Genomic DNA, 19,066 nt, shown 5'->3' on the forward strand with positions numbered 1-19,066 from the left:
AGAATGTTAAGAAAACCGGAGTCTATAGTTTGGTTTTAATTTCAGTATTTTATAAATGCCCGGTACACCATAAAAATTTAATTGGTTAGCAACAATATTATTATAGCGGTATTGTTAAAGAATTTAGGCTATAACATATTAAAAAAAAAATCACTTAAATCTGCCAACAGGTTTAGGAAATATAAGACATTAAAAATGACAAAATTTTTAAGTGGACGGATTTCTATATGCACGCAAGTTTATATAAAAATATATTATATTGAACTAAAATCATCTTAATAACATACCTTTTAATGTTCTTTATAATTTAGAGCACGAAATATTGTAAAATATTTAAGTTTCTCTGTAAATACAGTGAAAATTATTTAAAAACAAATGAGAACTGTCAGGATTAATCGGTCTACCAATAGATGTTGCCAAGTTTCAACTTCATGGCTTGTTAAGTAAAGGTGGCAAGTATCCTTTTCGCTGTGTCTAGGTATACGCTAACGTGTACGCAAATAAAAAAGTTAGGTACACGCTTAAACGTCATCAAGTCAGTGACGTCATTATTTAGCGTGTACTATGACTGGGTTTTTTGATACACGCTAATTTGAGCTGCGTGTATGCTGTGGTATTAAGTATCTGTAAGTATCGCGAGTGTCAGAGTGTGGTTAGAATTTGTCTAATCGCGTTATGTTTACACTTTAATATTGATTTGTAAAGAGTTTCCTTATTTTTTACTTGTTTAGTGTTTTTTTTTTAATTAACTATATGGAGTGTGGACAATTATTTAGTTCTTTTAATGAGTTTAACAACATTCTAAAACAGTATGAAAAGATAAGAGACAAAAATTCGTGATTAACGGTAGCAGAAGTAATAAGATAAAATATACGGGGCGATTGATTAGTGTGATAAAGCTCAGTAGATCCGCAAGTAATAGATAGCAATAAAAGTTAGTATCAAAAATTTTAGCAAACTTTGAGCTTCATATTACAAAATTACTAAAATTAGTTAGAATGTTACAGGGCGTTTGATAATATACTCTCGGACCAAACTTATGTTTTTTAAATGGAACACCCTATATTTTATTTTATGTTCGAAATCTTCTTAACTTCCATATCACAAAAATATAAAGGTTTATTATGTTATACAGGATATTTACAAAGTTATAACCAATTTTCTATGAAAATCGTAACAAGTTCAACTCCCTGTTATAAACTGGTATAATTAACTTACGTATAAAAATTATTTTAGCAGTATTTTGTATATATCATGTTAACTAATATTTATTTTGCTAACCTGAATATATACTTTTATATGCATATTGTTTTATTACAATTAAGTTTCAAACATCTGAATAGTTTTGCTTCCCTTCCCCTTCCCTTAATAAAAATATTTTCTATCAAACAAACAACAAACACTAAAAATATCAAAATAGCGTGTACCAAAATATAAAGTCACCGCGCACGCTAAATAATGACGTCACTGGCTTGATGAAGTTTAATTCGCGTGTACCTAACTTTTTTATTTGCGTACACGTTAGCGTGTACCTAGACACAGCGTATCCTTCTACATGTTCTGTGATTTACATCACAGATAATAGAATATTTAATTTTGTCATGTGATAATTTGCAATGTCACTGTCACAAGTCACAATCACTTGACATTCCGGGCGAGGTTATATTTTGGTGTAACAATTTTATTTATTATATTAAATAATTAAATGAGAACGAGAACATAGAAACATGGAAGCTAAAACCAATGCATCAACTGAAACTCCTTATAGTGTCTTTAAGACTATTTTATTATACAGCATATTCATATTAGCTTCACCTATAACAACATTTTTTGTTTCCAAGATAATATTGTTTGAAGGTACTGTAGATTTAATTTTATGTTTGTTTTTCCTTGATACCACTGATTTTAACTTAAAAATGATACACTAAAAATAAAAGAGAATTCATCAAGTTGATAACTAAATTAAATAAAAAAGAAAGTCATTTAGAAGCCTCAAATACTCATACTTTCACAGCTGTTTATGTAGCTATTCTGTTTATTCTCTATTATGAATGTGTCATTTTCTAATATTCCATACCAAATTCTAAGCATAGGCAGAGCCTCTGCATATTTCTTTGTAGTACCTAAGGCTAAATGTAGAGGATATCATACATACTATACTGCACAAATTATGGCTGCATGGTTTGTCAGGACCAATCAGGACTTTCAAAGCTATGACACAAGCAATTTTTTATGTAGTAGTGGGAATTGAACTCACATTATTCTGCAAAAAAGACAAATACACTTATCTTCTTGAACACTACCTAGGTTTTGAATAGGTATAGGTATTCCCATAGATATATAATACACTAGATTGCTCCCTGCCATCTTAAAATGGGTGACGGTTTGGACAGAGATAAAGGAGCCAATTAGGTCAGTAGCCTCTTTCTAATTCAACGAGAATATCGACAATGTGACTATCCCACTCTATCGAGAATTATTTTTTTGACAGTTCGAGCGGGTGGTGACCAGAAATCGTCGTTGGTTCAGGACGTGGATAATCGGGGTTCGAATCCCATACTAATCTTCTTTTTTTAATTTAATCAATATTGCATTTATTAGATATCACATCTCTAAAGTAAATCTATGCAAAGAAATATAATATATCAAATAATAAATGTTACATTGTATAATGTTTGATAGATAACTTGATAAAATATTTATTTTAGCTATATGTATTTTATACACTTAACTCAAAAGTGAATTAAAATGCTGGCACTGAAATATTCAACAATTTAGATTTTAAATAACATTTCTATTTATGAAACTATTATTACAATATTTTGAGAAGGTAGAAGCAAAACTATCCTATTAATTGACATCATTCGAATAAGGCCGACTTTATATTAATAGGGAACTACTTATATTTTACTATGCAGTTCACAAATTAATATTGTAAGGATAAGTGAACTTATAGTGAAGTGGAATTTATTGTTTTCAGTATCGTTAGTGAGAAATATCTAAATGTTGTAATGTTTATATAATTTTTGTGTTTTAATTTTATTTGTCCGTAGAAAGAATGACTTGTCCTATACATTGTATATTATGTCTTGAAGGATGAATAAGTATTTAAATATTGTTTGTATTATTTTTATTACAAAAGAAATAAAAGTACAATTCTACTGTAAACATATTTTGTTTACAGTAGAAAGTTTTTAATTATTAATGTGAGTATTATACTAAATCAAAACTACATAATGCTGATATTGATTGATAATTATTATACTACTTACGAGTATAATTTAACAATACCTACCTATATTAATTTATAGTATGTATTGCAATATTATAGATATCTTTATTTCAAATAGGTAACCTAATATACAAATTTTTAACTTAAATACATTTTTTACATATAAACAAAAGAAAATCAATTAATACAATGATTCACAATAAAAAAATTCAACAAAAAAATACAAGAAAATTGTGTACCTACGTTCACTGTCATTTCAACATAACTATTTATCTCAAGAAAAACCTTTAATTTATTCTTAAAATTAATAACAAATTATAATCAAAATTAATAATGAATTATAATCAAATTAACAAGTTCACCAACCAATAAAAGTCAATATAAATAAATAAAAAATATTGTGCACATTCTCTGCCAATTCAAATACTACTTTAAATTTTTAAGGAAAACCTTTAATTTATCTTTAAAACTTTTAGCTGTCCTACAGTCTTTTAATTCATTAGATAATTCTCTCTAAATATTAATGAATTCATTGAGCTGCTATAATTCATTTTAGAAAAGTATATGTTATTTTTATTTCGAGTATCGTGTATGTGTGTATTAGGAAACTTAATAAATTGCTGAAAATAATCGGGAGCTATATTGTTTTCAATTTTATAAACCAAAATCAATGCAAAATATTGAAACCCTTGATATACCGAAAACCAGTTCAATGTATTCAGCAATAAATTTATTGGTGTCAATCGGCCCATTCTTAATATTATACGCATACCACAATTTTGTAATTTTTGAAGTTGCCCCATTTTATTTAGGTTGAACAAATATAAGACTGATGCACAATAATCAAAATGAGGTTGGATTATTTAAATATATACAGTAAGTCTAGTTTCTAAAGATAAATTTTTTGCTATTCTTGTAAAAAAGTATAATTTCTTGCTGATTTTTTTGTGTATATAAACAAAATGATCTTCCAATGAAAGAGTGTTATCTAGTTGAAATCCTAAGTATTTAATAGTTCTTGTTATTTCAATCTTTTCACCATTTATGGATAAATTAATGTTATTTATATTGATTTTGTTATACTTATATCTACTGGTTACAATTAGAGCTTTTGTCTTTGATACATTTAATTTTAACTTGTTTAATGTTAAATAATTATAAACAGCCTCCAGAATTGAATTCATTTTTGCCACTGCATTTTCCAAGCATACATCACTACAAGCTATTAACGTATCATCAGCAAAAAATTAACAAACTCACAATCAACAAATAGATCTATATCATTCAAGTAGAGAATAAAAAGTAATGGCTCTAGGACACTGCCCTGAGGTACACCTATATCAATGTTAAGTTCATCTGACATAAAATTATTGAATTTAACCTTCTGCTTGCGATTTGATAGATAATTATTCAGTCAGTTAAAAACTCCACAACTAATGCCATACTGCCACAATTTTGTCAGTAAAATATTTCGGTCTATGGTCTCAAAGGCACTCTTAAGGTCTAAGAATACAGATACTACATATTTGTTTTGATCCAATTCAGTTTTAAATTTACTAATTGTCAATTGAAGTGCCGAATCACAAGAGTGTTGCTTTCTAAAACCAGATTGATTACTTATCAAAATAGCATTTGTTTTAACATGTTCAATAATTTTATCATATACAACAAGTTCAATCAATTTTTCAATTGGTGGTAGTGTATTGATGGGTCTGAATTCTTCAGCTTTCACTGTATTATTGATTTTTTGAATTGGTACAATTGTACTAACTTTAAGTTAATTCGGAATTTTACCAGTAGACAGACAAGTATTGATTAAATTTAATATATCATGAACTGAGCATTTACTGTCTAATTTATTAACATACATACATGATTCGTTTGAAGATACTAATTTAAATTTATTTATCGGTAGGTATAAGTTACTATTTTTATTACACCCGGTTTCCCTCAAATCCAAAGTTCCAACAATATTGTTGATACTTACAACAAAGTAACTGTTGAACTGGTTTGCGATTTCTTTGGATTTAATGTTCACTAATTTTTTTAATGTTCTCCACATTTCTCTGGGGTTGTGTCTAAATCTATCTATTTTGTTAAAATAATAAAGATTTTTTTTAGTTTTTAATAAATTAACAACTTCATTACGATATCTTTTAAAATTATACCACAACTCCTGTTTAAACGGTTCAAGTGCTGTTTTAAAAGTACTATAAGCATTATCACGTAATTTTATAAGAGAGTAAACTTCGTTATCAAACCAAGGTAGCTTTAAGTTAAACCGGCAGATTTGAATAGGTGCTGTTTTATTGATTTCAATCTCACAATTTAAAAATAACTCATTAAAAATCGAGTCAACATCAACAGAATTCAAATTCCAGTCATAATACATTAATTAAATTAGCTTGAATTGTCAAAATATTACTCTGACTTAAATTTATAAATTTCTTAACATTATAATGCTTAACTTTTAGTATTTCTTAGATTAACAGAAATAATGGAGTGGTCAGTTAATTTTGGAGTTTCATGAACATTTACTATGATATTATTAGTATTTGACAGGACATAATCTACCAGTGTTTTAGATACATTTGTCACTCTAGTAGGTTCTGTAACTAATTGGCAAATACCGTAGCTCAACATTTGATCATTTATTTTTTTGACATAAAAAGTACAATTGATCTAAATTGAAATCGCCCACCAAAATGAAAGAGTGGTTCTTTGAAACAATAAAATCAAAAATATTATCCAGTTCTTCCATAAACCTAGCATCTGACGATGAAGGCGAATGATATATGCAACCTATGTAACAAGTTAATGTTAAAAAATTAACTTTTAAAATTACACACCAATAATTTTTGTCAAGGACATACTTTCTTACAACAGAACATAGTTTTCTACTATACAACAACTATACAACATTTCTTTAGTCACTTTTAACATATTATACTAACACTCCACCAGTATACCGGCTTGATGAATCACAAAGAACACACATATAGTTTTCAATTCTTATTTCATTATCTTCTATGTCCTTGGTGGTCTTGGTCTCGCTTAATAAAATAACCTTCGGATTAAAACATAACAGACTTTCCCTAATTAGATCTAAATTTTGCAAAACACTTTGAGCATTTATATATATAACATCTGTATTAAGTTGTATATCACGTGCAATTTTTAGTTTTTTTGATTATTTATATTATTTTTGTTTACAATCGTGGGTCTACTATTAATGTATTTAATAGTTTTGCTATGGTCACCCGAATCAATCAGATTCTGTAGTTCATTTTGTATTTTTTATAGTACTCACGTTGCTGGTTGGTTTGATCTGCAAAGATCTTGATACCTGATTCCTTAATTAGTTGTTTATTTTTCAGCACAGACATAACCTTTTCTTTAGATGGTAGTATAACTTTAATTGGTCTAGTTTTCACTGGTGTAAACTTACCAAGTCTAAAAACTTTAATGCTCTTTCTGTCTATATCAAAATCTTCCAATATCTTGTTTACCGTAGTCAAGTCTTCAGCATTTCTGTCCTGTTGGGTCTTCATTTTTCATTTTTGATAAAAACAATCACAAGACAATTTACACGTTAATGTTGTTTATATGTTTTTTTTGATGACGTATTAACTTACTATACATACATTTATTATCTGCTAGATTTACTAAGGTCCGGTTTCAAGATGTAATAATATCTAATACACGCAAAAATAAACCAATTTTGTACTAGATCTTATTTTGAATTGGTTTTCTAGTTTGTGTGACATTTTAATTGTATTATGTACTAATGGACTTCGGTCCGTCAATAAATAATAAATAAATAGATAAATATTGATTAAATTAAAAATAAAAAAAATAAAGATTAGTATTAGTCCAGAAAGCCACTGCGCATCCGCTAGGAAAAATATTCTAATTCGGATTTTTTGCACAATCTTACTCAAAAAGGACTCCTTTTAACAAATTTGCATGTTGCCAGGACCAAAAGTTGGTCAAAAATTTTTTTAAACTTTTTTTTTTGTTTTTTTAGTTAGTGACGACGTCACTATCCCACTCTATCGAGTATTATTTAAATGTTTGGACAGTTCGAGCGGGTGGCGACGAGAAATGGTCTTTGGTTCAGGACGTGGATAATCGGAGTTCGAATCCCATATAGTCCAGAAAGCCACTGCGCATCCGCTAGGAAAAATATTCTGATTCGGATTTTTTGCACAATCTTACTCAAAAAGGACTCATTTTAACAAATTTGCATGTTGCCAGGACCAAAAGGTGGTCAAAAATTTTTTAAACGTTTTTTTTTTGTTTTTTTCCTAAATTTTTTTTTTTTGCATTGAACAAAGTTTTTTTTTAGGTTTTTTGGATCATTCCAAACAGAAAAGGTCTTTAGTGACTTTTCTCTAAAAATGATAGTTTTTGACATATAAGCGATTAAAAATTGAAAAATTGCGAAATCGGCCATTTTTAACCCTCAAAAACTATGTGAAAAACTGAAAATTTGAATGTTACCAAGGTAGGTAGATATTCTTTAAACATCGATTGATGAAATTCCGAAGAGTTTTTTGCAATACAATATTCAAAACTCCTTTGTTTTTTAATTTCTACTCAAGCGTGCGCGACACTATTTTCCACCGACAGTATGGTGCAAATGAAAGGAATAAATTCGTTATCTCGTAAACCGGCGACTTTAAGGAAAAATCCCGAAACAGGTCGATTTTTATTTTTAGGTTATGATATTGCGGCATATATGGTATACTAGTAACGTCATCCATCTGGACGTGATGACGTAATCGATGATTTTTTTAAATGAGAATAGGGGTCGTGTGCTAGCTCATTTGAAAGGTTCTTCAATTATCTATTCAGTAATATAAACATTTACATAATTGAAATGAATTTCGACTCAATTTGAATTCATTGAAATGAATTTACATAATTATTTATACAGGGTGTCCAAATAATTTTTATTAAATTAAATTATTTGACAAAAAAGAAGTAGAAGGATACCCTGTATAAATAATTATGTAAATGTTTACATTACTGAATAGAGAATTGAAGAACCTTTCAAATGAGCTACCACACGACCCCTATTCTCATTTAAAAAAATCATCGATTACGTCATCACGCCCAGACAGATGACGTCACTAGTATACCATATATGCCACAATATCACAACTTAAAAATAAAAATCGACCTGTTTCGGGATTTTTCCTTAAAGTTGCCGGTTTACGAAATAACGAATTTATTCCTTTCATTTGAACCATACTGTCGGTGGAAAATTAAAAAACAAAGGAGTTTTGAATATTGTATTGCAAAAAACTCTTCGGGATTTCATCAATCGATGTTTAAAGAATATCTACCTACCTTGGTAACATTCAAATTTTCAGTTTTTCACATAGTTTTTGAGGGTTAAAAATGGCTGATTTCGCAATTTTTCAATTTTTAATCCCTTATATGTCAAAAACTATCATTTTTAGAGAAAAGTCACTAAAGACCTTTTCTGTTTGGAATGATCCAAAAAACCTAAAAAAAACTTTTTTCAATTAAAAAAAAATAATTTTAGGAAAAAAACAAAAAAAAAACGTTTAAAAAATGTTTGACCACCTTTTGGTCCTGGCAACATGCAAATTTGTTAAAAGGAGTCCTTTTTGAGTAAGATTGTGCAAAAAATCCGAATCAGAATATTTTTCCTAGCGGATGCGCAGTGGCTTTCTGGACTATATGAGATTCGAACTCCGATTATCCACGTCCTGAACCAAAGACCATTTCTCGTCGCCACCCGCTCGAACTGTCCAAACATTTAAATAATTTAAATAATACTCGATAGAGTGGGATAGTGACGTCGTCAATATTCTCCTTGAATTAGAAAGAGACTACCAACCTAATAGGCTCATTTATCCCTGTGGAAACCGTCACCCATTTTAAGATGGCAGGGTGCAATCTAGTGTATTATATTATATCTATGGGTATTTCACATCCTGTTCAAAAGTGTATTAACTCAAAATTTACCCTTTTCCCCCAGAAAACTCTAATATGGCAAATGGCAACTTTAAAAATACTTCAGTATAGATCATCCCAAACCCTTTTTTCAGTGCGTCACAGATTATCTAATTCTCTTTAACGCGTTACAGTTGGAAGTGACCGAAAAAACGTGTCTCTGTGATTATTATACATTGAACTTAGAAAATTATGTATTCCTTAACGGGTATTTGCATATTAAAATGTCTTATACTTATAGATGTATAATTGATTGGCGATTACAATACTCAAATAGATAACCAATCAATGATGTGAATAAAGATAATTTGACACAAAAGTAATCGATTGTGACAGTATTTTCACAAAATCATGGGGTAAAATGACAATTGTAATTCCTAGGTTAGTATTTTTCAGCGACGTAAATATAAATATTTAATGTCATTGGTATATTCGGACAGTGTATAGTGAAATTTGATTTTATATTTATTTATTTTTACATTAAAATATTTTAAACATTCGGCAAATATTTGTATAAAAAATATTGATGTTTATAAAAATATTCTGACAACTGTCAGTGCCAGATTTAACTAAAATGTCATGTAATGATTTGTAACATTCTTACAATCCTATATGACGTCAAAATTAATGAGTCACTGAAAAAAGGGTTTGGGATCTTCTATAATAGATGGAACTAAACTATATGTCACAATTAAAAATTAAAGCTCAAGGTCTGGTATAGTTCGTCCGCTATAACTTTTCCCATGCGTCACGATTCATTTTCAAACAAATTATGTCAAAACATAAAGTGAAACGTACGCCGATGTGTGTAGTATATAGTATACAGTATACAAAATGTATATACACATCGACGTTCATTTCACTTCATGTTTTGACTTAAATTGTTTGAAAATGAATCGTGACGCATGGGAAAAGTTATAGCGGATGAACAGTACAAACAGTACCATTTGAACTTGTGACAAGTTGTGCTAGTTTCCTGTGAAACATATTAATTCAAAAAGCAACCATAATACTTATCATTCAACAATTTGGAGTTAGACCCTATATGTCTACTGAGCTGAACCTATTAACTTATGTAGATTTTTTGTTTGGCTTCCTGGAGAAAGAGTATTAAGTTAACACAATTTACACTGATTTCTCCAAGGCATTCGACAGTGTTTCTCATGGTATGATGGTCCATAAGGTCAGAATGATTGGTGTTGATGAACCAACGATTCCTTGGTTTAGCAGCTACTTGTCTAATCGTAGACAGACAGTAAACATTGGTAATTTTTTTTTCCAAAACAATTCTTGTTCCTTCAGGAGTTCCTCAAGGCTCACATCTTGGGCCTATTCTATTTAACATTTTTATAAGAATGTTTTTCCTCTTCCCTCTTTTTGCTGTTTGCTGATGAATTAAAGTTGAGCTGTCTGATTAAATCTCCCAATGACTGTGATAAACTTCAATATGAGCTAATCAACTTGTTAGATTGGTGTACAAGAAATGGGATGAGTCTGAATCCATCTAAATTTAAAGATATTACGTTTTCTCCGTCCAGATCCCCAATCAAACTAGAATACAAGATTGGCCAGCATTGCCTTGATAATGTACCTTTCATCAAGGATCTAGGTGTCACTTTGGATGTAACTCTACAACTTTTCGATCACTTAAATAATGTAGTCAACAAGGCATTTCAGATGCTTAGCTTTATCAGAAGAAGCACACAGGATTTTACTATGATTACTGCCTTAAAAACTGTTTATTGCTCTCTTGTCCATCCCCATCTTGAGTATGCATCCTGTGTATGTTAACCTTTTTATGGTGTGCATATTGAGACCTTGTGTCGTGTTGAACATAAATTTCTAAAACAGATTGCTTTCAAATTAAACATTTTGGACAACTACAGTGATGCAGATTTACTTACTATATTAAATATGCCTCCCATGCGTCATAAGAAGAGAGATCTTATTACTTTTTACAATATTCTGCATGGTACAGCTGCTGCTTCTTCTTTGCTCAATAAAATTAATATACATGTTCCATCTAGACCTACCAGATCTAAAGCTAGTTTTCATTACCTTATACATCACACTAACTATGGATTTAACAACTCTTCATATCAAGAACTGCCAGATTAGCCAATCAATATGATAACATTAATATAGGATTCGTTAAAGACAATCGTAATAAAAGTCCGTTTGATGTTTAACATTTTTAATTAATAAAATAGATAACTAAATTATAGATACTATTAAATTGACGAAATGTAAAAGTGTTTGTATAATTGCGACTAAAATTTTACGTGTTCTTATTCTTACAAAAAGAAATGTATTTATAGATAATAATTTGCGTCTAATCAATATTATAACCGTCTTGTCATAATACCCGTTTATATTCGTCTTTTTCTATTATCCCAAAGAACACGTCCGTCGCGTTTCTCATGTTAAAATCGACTACCCATCGAACCCTCACGCTAAATAAAATTCTTTTACTGCTAATCTCCCTCTTCTCATGGTTTAATTCGCTTTGGTACCCTATTAAACTATCCTATTAAAATTTGTTCAAAGGGCTCTACTTGTTATTTTTATGTCTTAAGGACGATTAAAAATAAACACAATCTTCTTACCGCCACCCGCCGATTGGTTCCACCCATCTGTCCATACATCTGTAACTGTGGGCGTCGACGGACGTTCGTTTCGTGTTTGTAGTACTAATTAAAAAGAAAATATATACAGGGGTCTTCAAAATTAAGATAAAATATTTACAATTTACATTAATTTATTTAAAACACGTTATGCAGAATTATTCTTGGCTTGAGTAATTACTAGGTTTTTTTATTAAGCAATTCAACATCTCAGTGATCTCAACATTAATTGTAACTGGGCTTGCCCGTTGATAAATAATATAAATAAAACTAATGTGTTTATAACATTTCTTTTGGAAAAAAGTGTTATAAATCAAATTGGTATTATAAAACAATTAAGTATATTAAGATTTTGGAGAAAACTGTATTATTTTTTTTGTAAATATTTTTCCAATATAAATTTAGACAAATTCAGATTTATCCTAACTAAAATAAAAAAAAAAATTCTTCTTCTAGTTCCATGACCGTTATCGATCGTTGGTTGTCATGTTGGCTACCATACTAGCTATCGTGACTTGATTGATAGTAGCTCTGAATAATGATGTAGTCAATTTTCCATATCATTGCCTTATGATTTTTCAACCATAATGTTCTTCTAACAGGACCACATTTACCTCGCATCTTTCCCTGAATGATCAGATGTAAAAGATCATAAGTTTCAGGGTGTCTCATAATGTGACCGAAGTATTCCAGCTTGCGTCTCTTTATTATATTGACCAGTTGTGTTGTATAGTTCATTCGTCTAAGTTCCTCCTCATTTCTAACTCTGTCGACCTTTTTTTTGGGAAGGAGGAAATCTTCATAAGACCGTCAGGGTAGACCGCAGCACCCCAAGAAATTAGTGTTCTGCCCTCTACCCTGGTGTGTGGGATTCAGTCCGCTTGCCCGATTCAGACACCCGTGAAGCCGAGCGAATCAATCGTGAAAATGCAACTGCCTACCCACTAAAACCCCCTCATTCCAGCCGTGGACACCCGGTACGTATTTTTAACAAACGTTACTTCAGATGCCCCGCTGCTGACCCTATCTCTACTCCATGTCGGTGGAGCCGACTGTGAGGAGTAGTTAGTTATTCTTTTATTTGTTCTAGAAATAAAACATTGAGTACTGTGTACAAAAAGAAGAGTATATGAAAAAAGTTCAAATAAAACGAAGTGTACACAACTGAAATAAAATAAAGTAAGATAAAATAAGTATTCATAAAACATTGTAAAGATAAAAGTGTATAGATAAAGGTGTATAAGTAAAATAAATGATAAAATATCCTTGACGATGTCTTCTGTCACTCTCTCATCTCCCATCTTGTCTCGCTCTCTCTCGCGTTTCCTTTTTTTTTATTATCTCTGTTATTAGGTCTACTATCACGTTGAAATTTTCTTTGCTTTGCATGGCTACATTCATTATAGTCTCTGGTGTTATCTCACCTAGTTTTTTTCTCATGTCTTGTTGTTTATCGTGGAAAACGTTGCAATGGAATACACAATGCTCTGTGTCGTCACGCACTCCACATTCTATACATAAGTCATCTTCAGTTTTCCTTATACGATATGTGTAAGACCTGAATGAGCCGTGCCCGGTCAGAAATTGAGTAAAAAAGTAATTTGTTCTTTTAAACCTACATTGGTACCACCCTTTCACATCTGGAATTAGTGTTTTCGTCCATTGTGCTTTTTCTATCTGTTGCTCCCATTCTTGTTGCCATTCGTTTAGCATTTGCTCTCTTACCTCGGCTTTCACTCCTATTAGGTGACCGTTATCATTTTCGTATATAATCCTACGCTCTTTTGCTAGGAGGTGAATGTGGAGCGTACCCGCGATCACCTGTAGGGCTATCGTCGATGTAGTTCGGTATGCACTTACTACCTTCAGGAGGGGTTTTCTTTGACTTCTCGTTAATATTTCCTGATATTTTTTGTATCTCAACGCTTCAAGCCATACAGGTGCCCCATATAGGAGGGTGGATTGTACTACCTGGAGATACAATTTTCTTTTATAGTTGCTAGGTCCGCCTATATTTGGCATAATCTTTGTCATAGCAGCAATTCTCTGTTCAGCTTTCTGAACTGTATTTATAAGGTGTTTCGTGTATCTCAAACCTGAATCAAGGTGTATGCCCAGATATTTAGCACAGTTACTCGGTTCTATAATGCTACGATTTAAATCAAAGCTCAAAGTTGGTCTCTGTCTTGGTCCCTTTAATATTACTATGTCTGTTTTACTACTTGCCAACTCTAGGTCATTCTCTGTCATCCACCTGTTGACTTTTCTGTAACAACTTGTCACCTTTTCTTCAATATCCCCGTTTATGTTAGACTCTATTAGGATTGCAAGGTCATCTGCATATGCTATGGCGTAGGTGTCTTGCCCATAGTCTATTTCCAATACCGCGTTGTACAGTACATTCCATAGAGTAGGTCCCAAAACGGACCCTTGCGGTACTCCTGATGAGAGTTTCATGTCTGTATTATATGCCACATTTAAATATCCGTTTGTCAGATATTTATTTATAATATTTATGATGTAGTCTGACACTCCTGCCACTTCGAGCTTCGTTAGTATGTGATGCCAATTTGCAGAGTTGAAGGCGTCCAAGGCATAGCCTCACTTTGAGTCCACACAAAAATATATTAGAAAATAATTAATGCAAATATTTTGTTTTTGCTCTCCTGTAAAATTTCATTATGTTGAGTGGCTACATGTTTTGGAACAATCATAAATTAAGAATTTTTTTTTTAAATTTAACCATAAATTTAACCCTTTAACCATACAGTGAGGACGTTTAGGTTGGAATACATTAATTTTCTCAAGAATGGGCAATTTTGGAGATATATCCCTAAACAGGTCGATTTTATTTTTGAATTGTAATTTTTGGCATATACATCATACTAGTGAAGTCATCTCCCTGGGCGTGATGACATAATCAATAATTTTTTAAATGAGAACAGGGGTCGGGTGCTAGCTCGATTGAAAGGTTATTTAATTCTCTATTCAATAATACACTAAGCATCAAAATTAACGCACCACCTTAAAAATGGTACATTTTTGATGTCTCTTCTTTCCTAAACCTGTTGTCCGATTTTAGTGATTTTTTTAGTATTTTATAGCTTTATACTTCAAGAATATCAGTGTAATAATATTATTGCTAAACAGGTAAGTGCCATTGTATACCGGGTGTAACAATGATAGTGTGTTTTTTCCTCAAAGTTTGGAACACCCTGTGGAATATTCTAGCGCATATAAAATATTGAAATTAAAACTCGACTGTAGCCTTAGCCTTTCTTAACATTTTGCTTTTTGATTCATTCGCTTATGTGGGATATTAAAAAAGTTAGGAACTTTAACAACTAGCCATGTTATTTATCAATACAGAGTATTTCTAAATAAGTGCGACAAACTTTAAGGGGTAATTCTGCATGAAAAATAATGACTGTTTGCTTTATAAACATATGTCCACTGTCCACAAATGCTTCGTTTCTGAGATACAAGATGTTGAATTTTTTCTTACAAACTGACGATTTATTTATTGCTCTAAAACCGGTTGAGATATGCAAATGAAATTTAGTAGGTTTTAAGAGGTAGTTATTGTGCATTTTTTGACATACAATTAAGAATTTTATATTCACCATTGGCGTGCATACGGGATGTATCTAAAATGTTTATACCCGTATGCACGCCAATGGTGAATATAAAATTCCTAGTTGTATGTCAAAAAATGCGCAATAACTACCTCCTAAAACTTACCAAATTTCATTTGCATATCTCAACCAGTTTTAGAGCAATAAATAAATCGTCAGTTTGTAAGAAAAAATTCAACATCCCGTATTTCGTAAACAAAGCATTTGCGGACATATGTTTATAAAACAAACGGTCATTATTTTTTCATGCGGAATTACCCCTTAAAGTTTGTCGCACTTATTTAGAAACACTCTGTATTGATGAATAACATTGCTAGTTGTTAAAGTACCTAACTTTTTTATTATCCATCATAAGCAAATGAATCAAACAACAAAACGTTGAGAAAGCCTAAGGCTACAGTTGAGTTTTAATTTCAATATTTTATATACTCTAGAATATTCCACAGGGTGTTCCAAACTTTGAGGAAAAAACACACTATCATTGTTACACCCGGTATACAATGACACTTACCTGTTTAGCAATAATATTAATACATCGATATACTTGAAGAATAAAGCTATAATATACTAAAAAAATCACTCAAATCGGACAAGAGGTTTAGGAAATGCGAGACATCAAAAATGTCCCATTTTTAAGGTGGTGTGTTAATTTTGATGCTTAGTTAGTGTATAAACATTAACATAATTAAAAAGTAAGTTATCAATCGAAGTAGCACAGAAAACGACAATAAATATCGTCTCCATACCACCAGATTGACAACAGGTGAAATACTTTCTTTGGTTACACCTCCTGAGATTTGCAAAATTTATAAATCACACAGGATGCCGAGGAAATTAAAATGAGAGAATTTTAAATAATTCACAACTCATCTGCTCAGCGTGGTAAGTTCCAACAAGAAAGATTCCTTAATACTCCTACAAAAGAGTAATTGAATTACAAATGTATAAACATTTTCAATTGCTTTGCAACACGAAAATGCAGCAGCTGCATAATACTCTGGTTAAATCGGAGAGTGCAGGAAGAGTCTATACCGGTTTTGGAGGTCTTTTCCCCCTTGTTAGTAGTCCCATATCCTCTTCTCTCCGATTTCTCCACGTATCATACTTTGGGCCCTTCCGAATTGCAAAGAAAGAAATGTCACGGGTGAACTAGGCCATCTACCGAAAAACAAAGTAAGTTATCAATCGAAGTAGCACAGAAAACGACAATAAATATCGTCTCCATACCACCAGATTGACAACAGGTGGAATACTTTCTTTGGTCTGAAAATCTCAGGAGGTGTAACCAAAGAAAGTATTCCACCTGTTGTCAATCTGGTGGTATGGGAACGATATTTATTGTCGTTTTCTGTGCTACTTCGATTGATAACTTTGTTTTTCGGTAGATGGCACTAGTTCATCCGTGACATTTCTTTCTTTGCAATTCGGAAAGGCCCAAAGTATAATACGTGGAGAAATCGGAGAGAAGAAGATATGGGACTACTGATGAGGAGGAAAAGACCTCCAAAACCGGTATAGACTCTTCCTGCACTCTCCGATTTAACCAGAGTATTATGCAGCTGCTGCATTTTCGTGTTGCAAAGAAATTGAAAATGTTTATACATTTATTAACATAATTATTTTTTTAGGGTGGCCAAAAAATAATTTTTGAATTAAATTAGTTGACGCAAAAATAAGTATGTATATAATTTATTTATTTTAAAATACATTTTACTGCAGTCATAAAATAGAAAAAAAAATGTTTATTTATTTGACAAATAAACATTTGCCTTTCGCTTAAATAAAATGTTCAAACTGCCAAGAGCCAGGTGGGTGCCAGCTTTAACTTTGAATTTAAGAGAAAAACAATATTTATTTGTCAAATAAACATTTTTTTCTGTTTTCTGACAGCAGAAAAATGTATTCTAAAATAAATAAATTACATAATTTAATTCTCTTGGTCTCAATTAATTTAATTAAAAAAATTTTTTTTGATACCCTGATGAGCTATCACATGATACCTATGACCACATTTAAAAGAATCATCGATAACGTAAATAATAACGTAATTTAAAAATAAAAATCGACCTGGTTCGGGATTTCTCTCCAAAATCGCACATTCTCGAGAAAATGAATTTATTCCAACCTAAACGTCCTCACTGTATAAATAGTTTTATACACCCTAATATTTTGTAAGGTAAATTTAATTATGTTTTAGGTATTTTAAGAGTTACATCTATGACAGCTAATATTTGGTCTGCAGTATTCGCAGTCGTGATGCTACATGTAGCTGTAGGATTGTATATTTTGCGAGCTTATAAAGAAGCAGATAAAGTTAAGGAACAATAGTGTACTATACGTTTTATATTTAGGTGTGTTGTTAAGTTTTACTATAAGATATTTTTTGTGGTGTATTAAGTACACAAAGTATTAAATTTGATTTTATGTTAAATCATCTTTTGTAAATAGTTGATGTACTTCTGAAATGAATTAACTACATAATTTGAATAAAGCATTTTTATCTGACTTCTGGCTAAAAAAAATTGTTTTTCAGTTTAAGGGCATTTTCAGTTAAGGAATTTTGTCATGCAAAATTCCTCCAACCGGGGTTTAATTGAGACAGAAAGTACCGGCCTTAAGTCCATTATTTTTAACCAGAAAAATTTAATAATATAAAGGTTCTTTTAGAAAAATTGTTTTTTAACAAATAAATTCTTTATTAAATTTTCGAATCCTTAAGTTATGAACCCTCGCTTAGGCGATATGCTTTTTCAAGATAGATGGTTATTGTGCTGGGGTAAGTTCAACATCAGCTTGAGTTCTCAACACCTGAATATCCTAGCTCATCTTCTCTTCTGTTGTTTTCCTGTACCAAGTATGCAACGCAGAGGTGTAACCAGGATGATCCTAAGGGGGGGGGGGGTTACAACTACTTGATGGTCTCTGGGGGTATGGAATAGTAATGTCGTTAAGCGTATAGAGCTGAAAGTACATGCAAATGGGGGGGGGGTTATAACTCCCAAACCCCCCTGGTTACGCCTATGCTGCAACGAAAGTATAAGTTCCTTGGATAATAAATTATTCCCTTCAGAATTTTGGCTTTTTATTTTTTTGAAATATTAACTTTTACAGTAAATTATTGTTTACAAGAATTCCTCACTGAAAATCCATTTTTGAAGCATCATTTTTGTCAAAAGTTTTTTTTAAGTTATATCATTTCTAGAATTTAAGTGACTCTTTTTTGTATTTGTTTTGATATTTCTGGTAATTTTGTTGTGTGTACTACTTGTACACATAACAGCCAGAACAGCAATCAATCATAGGAATTCGATTGCAGATATTCTTTAAAGAATTCTATTATCAAAGGCAAAGTTTTTCAACCTAATAAAAATGTTTTTAAAAGATATTTAATTGAAAAACCTATTGGACCATTTTTCTGGTGGCACCTCCATGGCTTCTAAAAATTGCAAGCTAGATGTATGCTACAGTGAAGACAAGAGGGAATTCTAAAAGTTGCAATTCCCAACCCCGTCTACAGCTTGGTAAATTCCAACGGAAAATGGACCTAGTTACTCTGTAGGAGTAATACTAATAGAAAAATAAAAATG

At 31.2% G+C, this 19,066-nt stretch overlaps 1 protein-coding gene across 1 annotated transcript; it reads left to right on the forward strand.

Annotated features, from left to right (window-relative positions):
- Positions 1–1,614: 1,614 nt before the first annotated feature.
- Positions 1,615–17,984, forward strand: LOC114334880 (vacuolar ATPase assembly integral membrane protein VMA21 homolog). The gene is made up of 2 exons (XM_028285013.2): positions 1,615–1,857; positions 17,677–17,984. Exons 1-2 carry the CDS (start codon positions 1,728–1,730, stop codon positions 17,805–17,807), a joined length of 261 nt encoding a protein of 86 aa, XP_028140814.1. The 5' UTR covers positions 1,615–1,727; the 3' UTR covers positions 17,808–17,984.
- The last annotated feature ends 1,082 nt before the right edge of the window (positions 17,985–19,066 follow it).

This window comes from Diabrotica virgifera, chromosome 6 (assembly GCF_917563875.1).
Source record: "Diabrotica virgifera virgifera chromosome 6, PGI_DIABVI_V3a".
NCBI lineage: Eukaryota > Metazoa > Arthropoda > Insecta > Coleoptera > Chrysomelidae > Diabrotica > Diabrotica virgifera.

Excerpts from the sequence above, each read along its gene's own strand:
- LOC114334880 (XM_028285013.2), top strand. The coding sequence starts at position 1,728 with ATGGAAGCTAAAACCAATGCATCAACTGAAACTCCTTATAGTGTCTTT. Across the intron at positions 1,858-17,676 it reads CAAGATAATATTGTTTGAAG|GTATTTTAAGAGTTACATCT; the intron begins GTACTGTAGATT and ends ATTATGTTTTAG.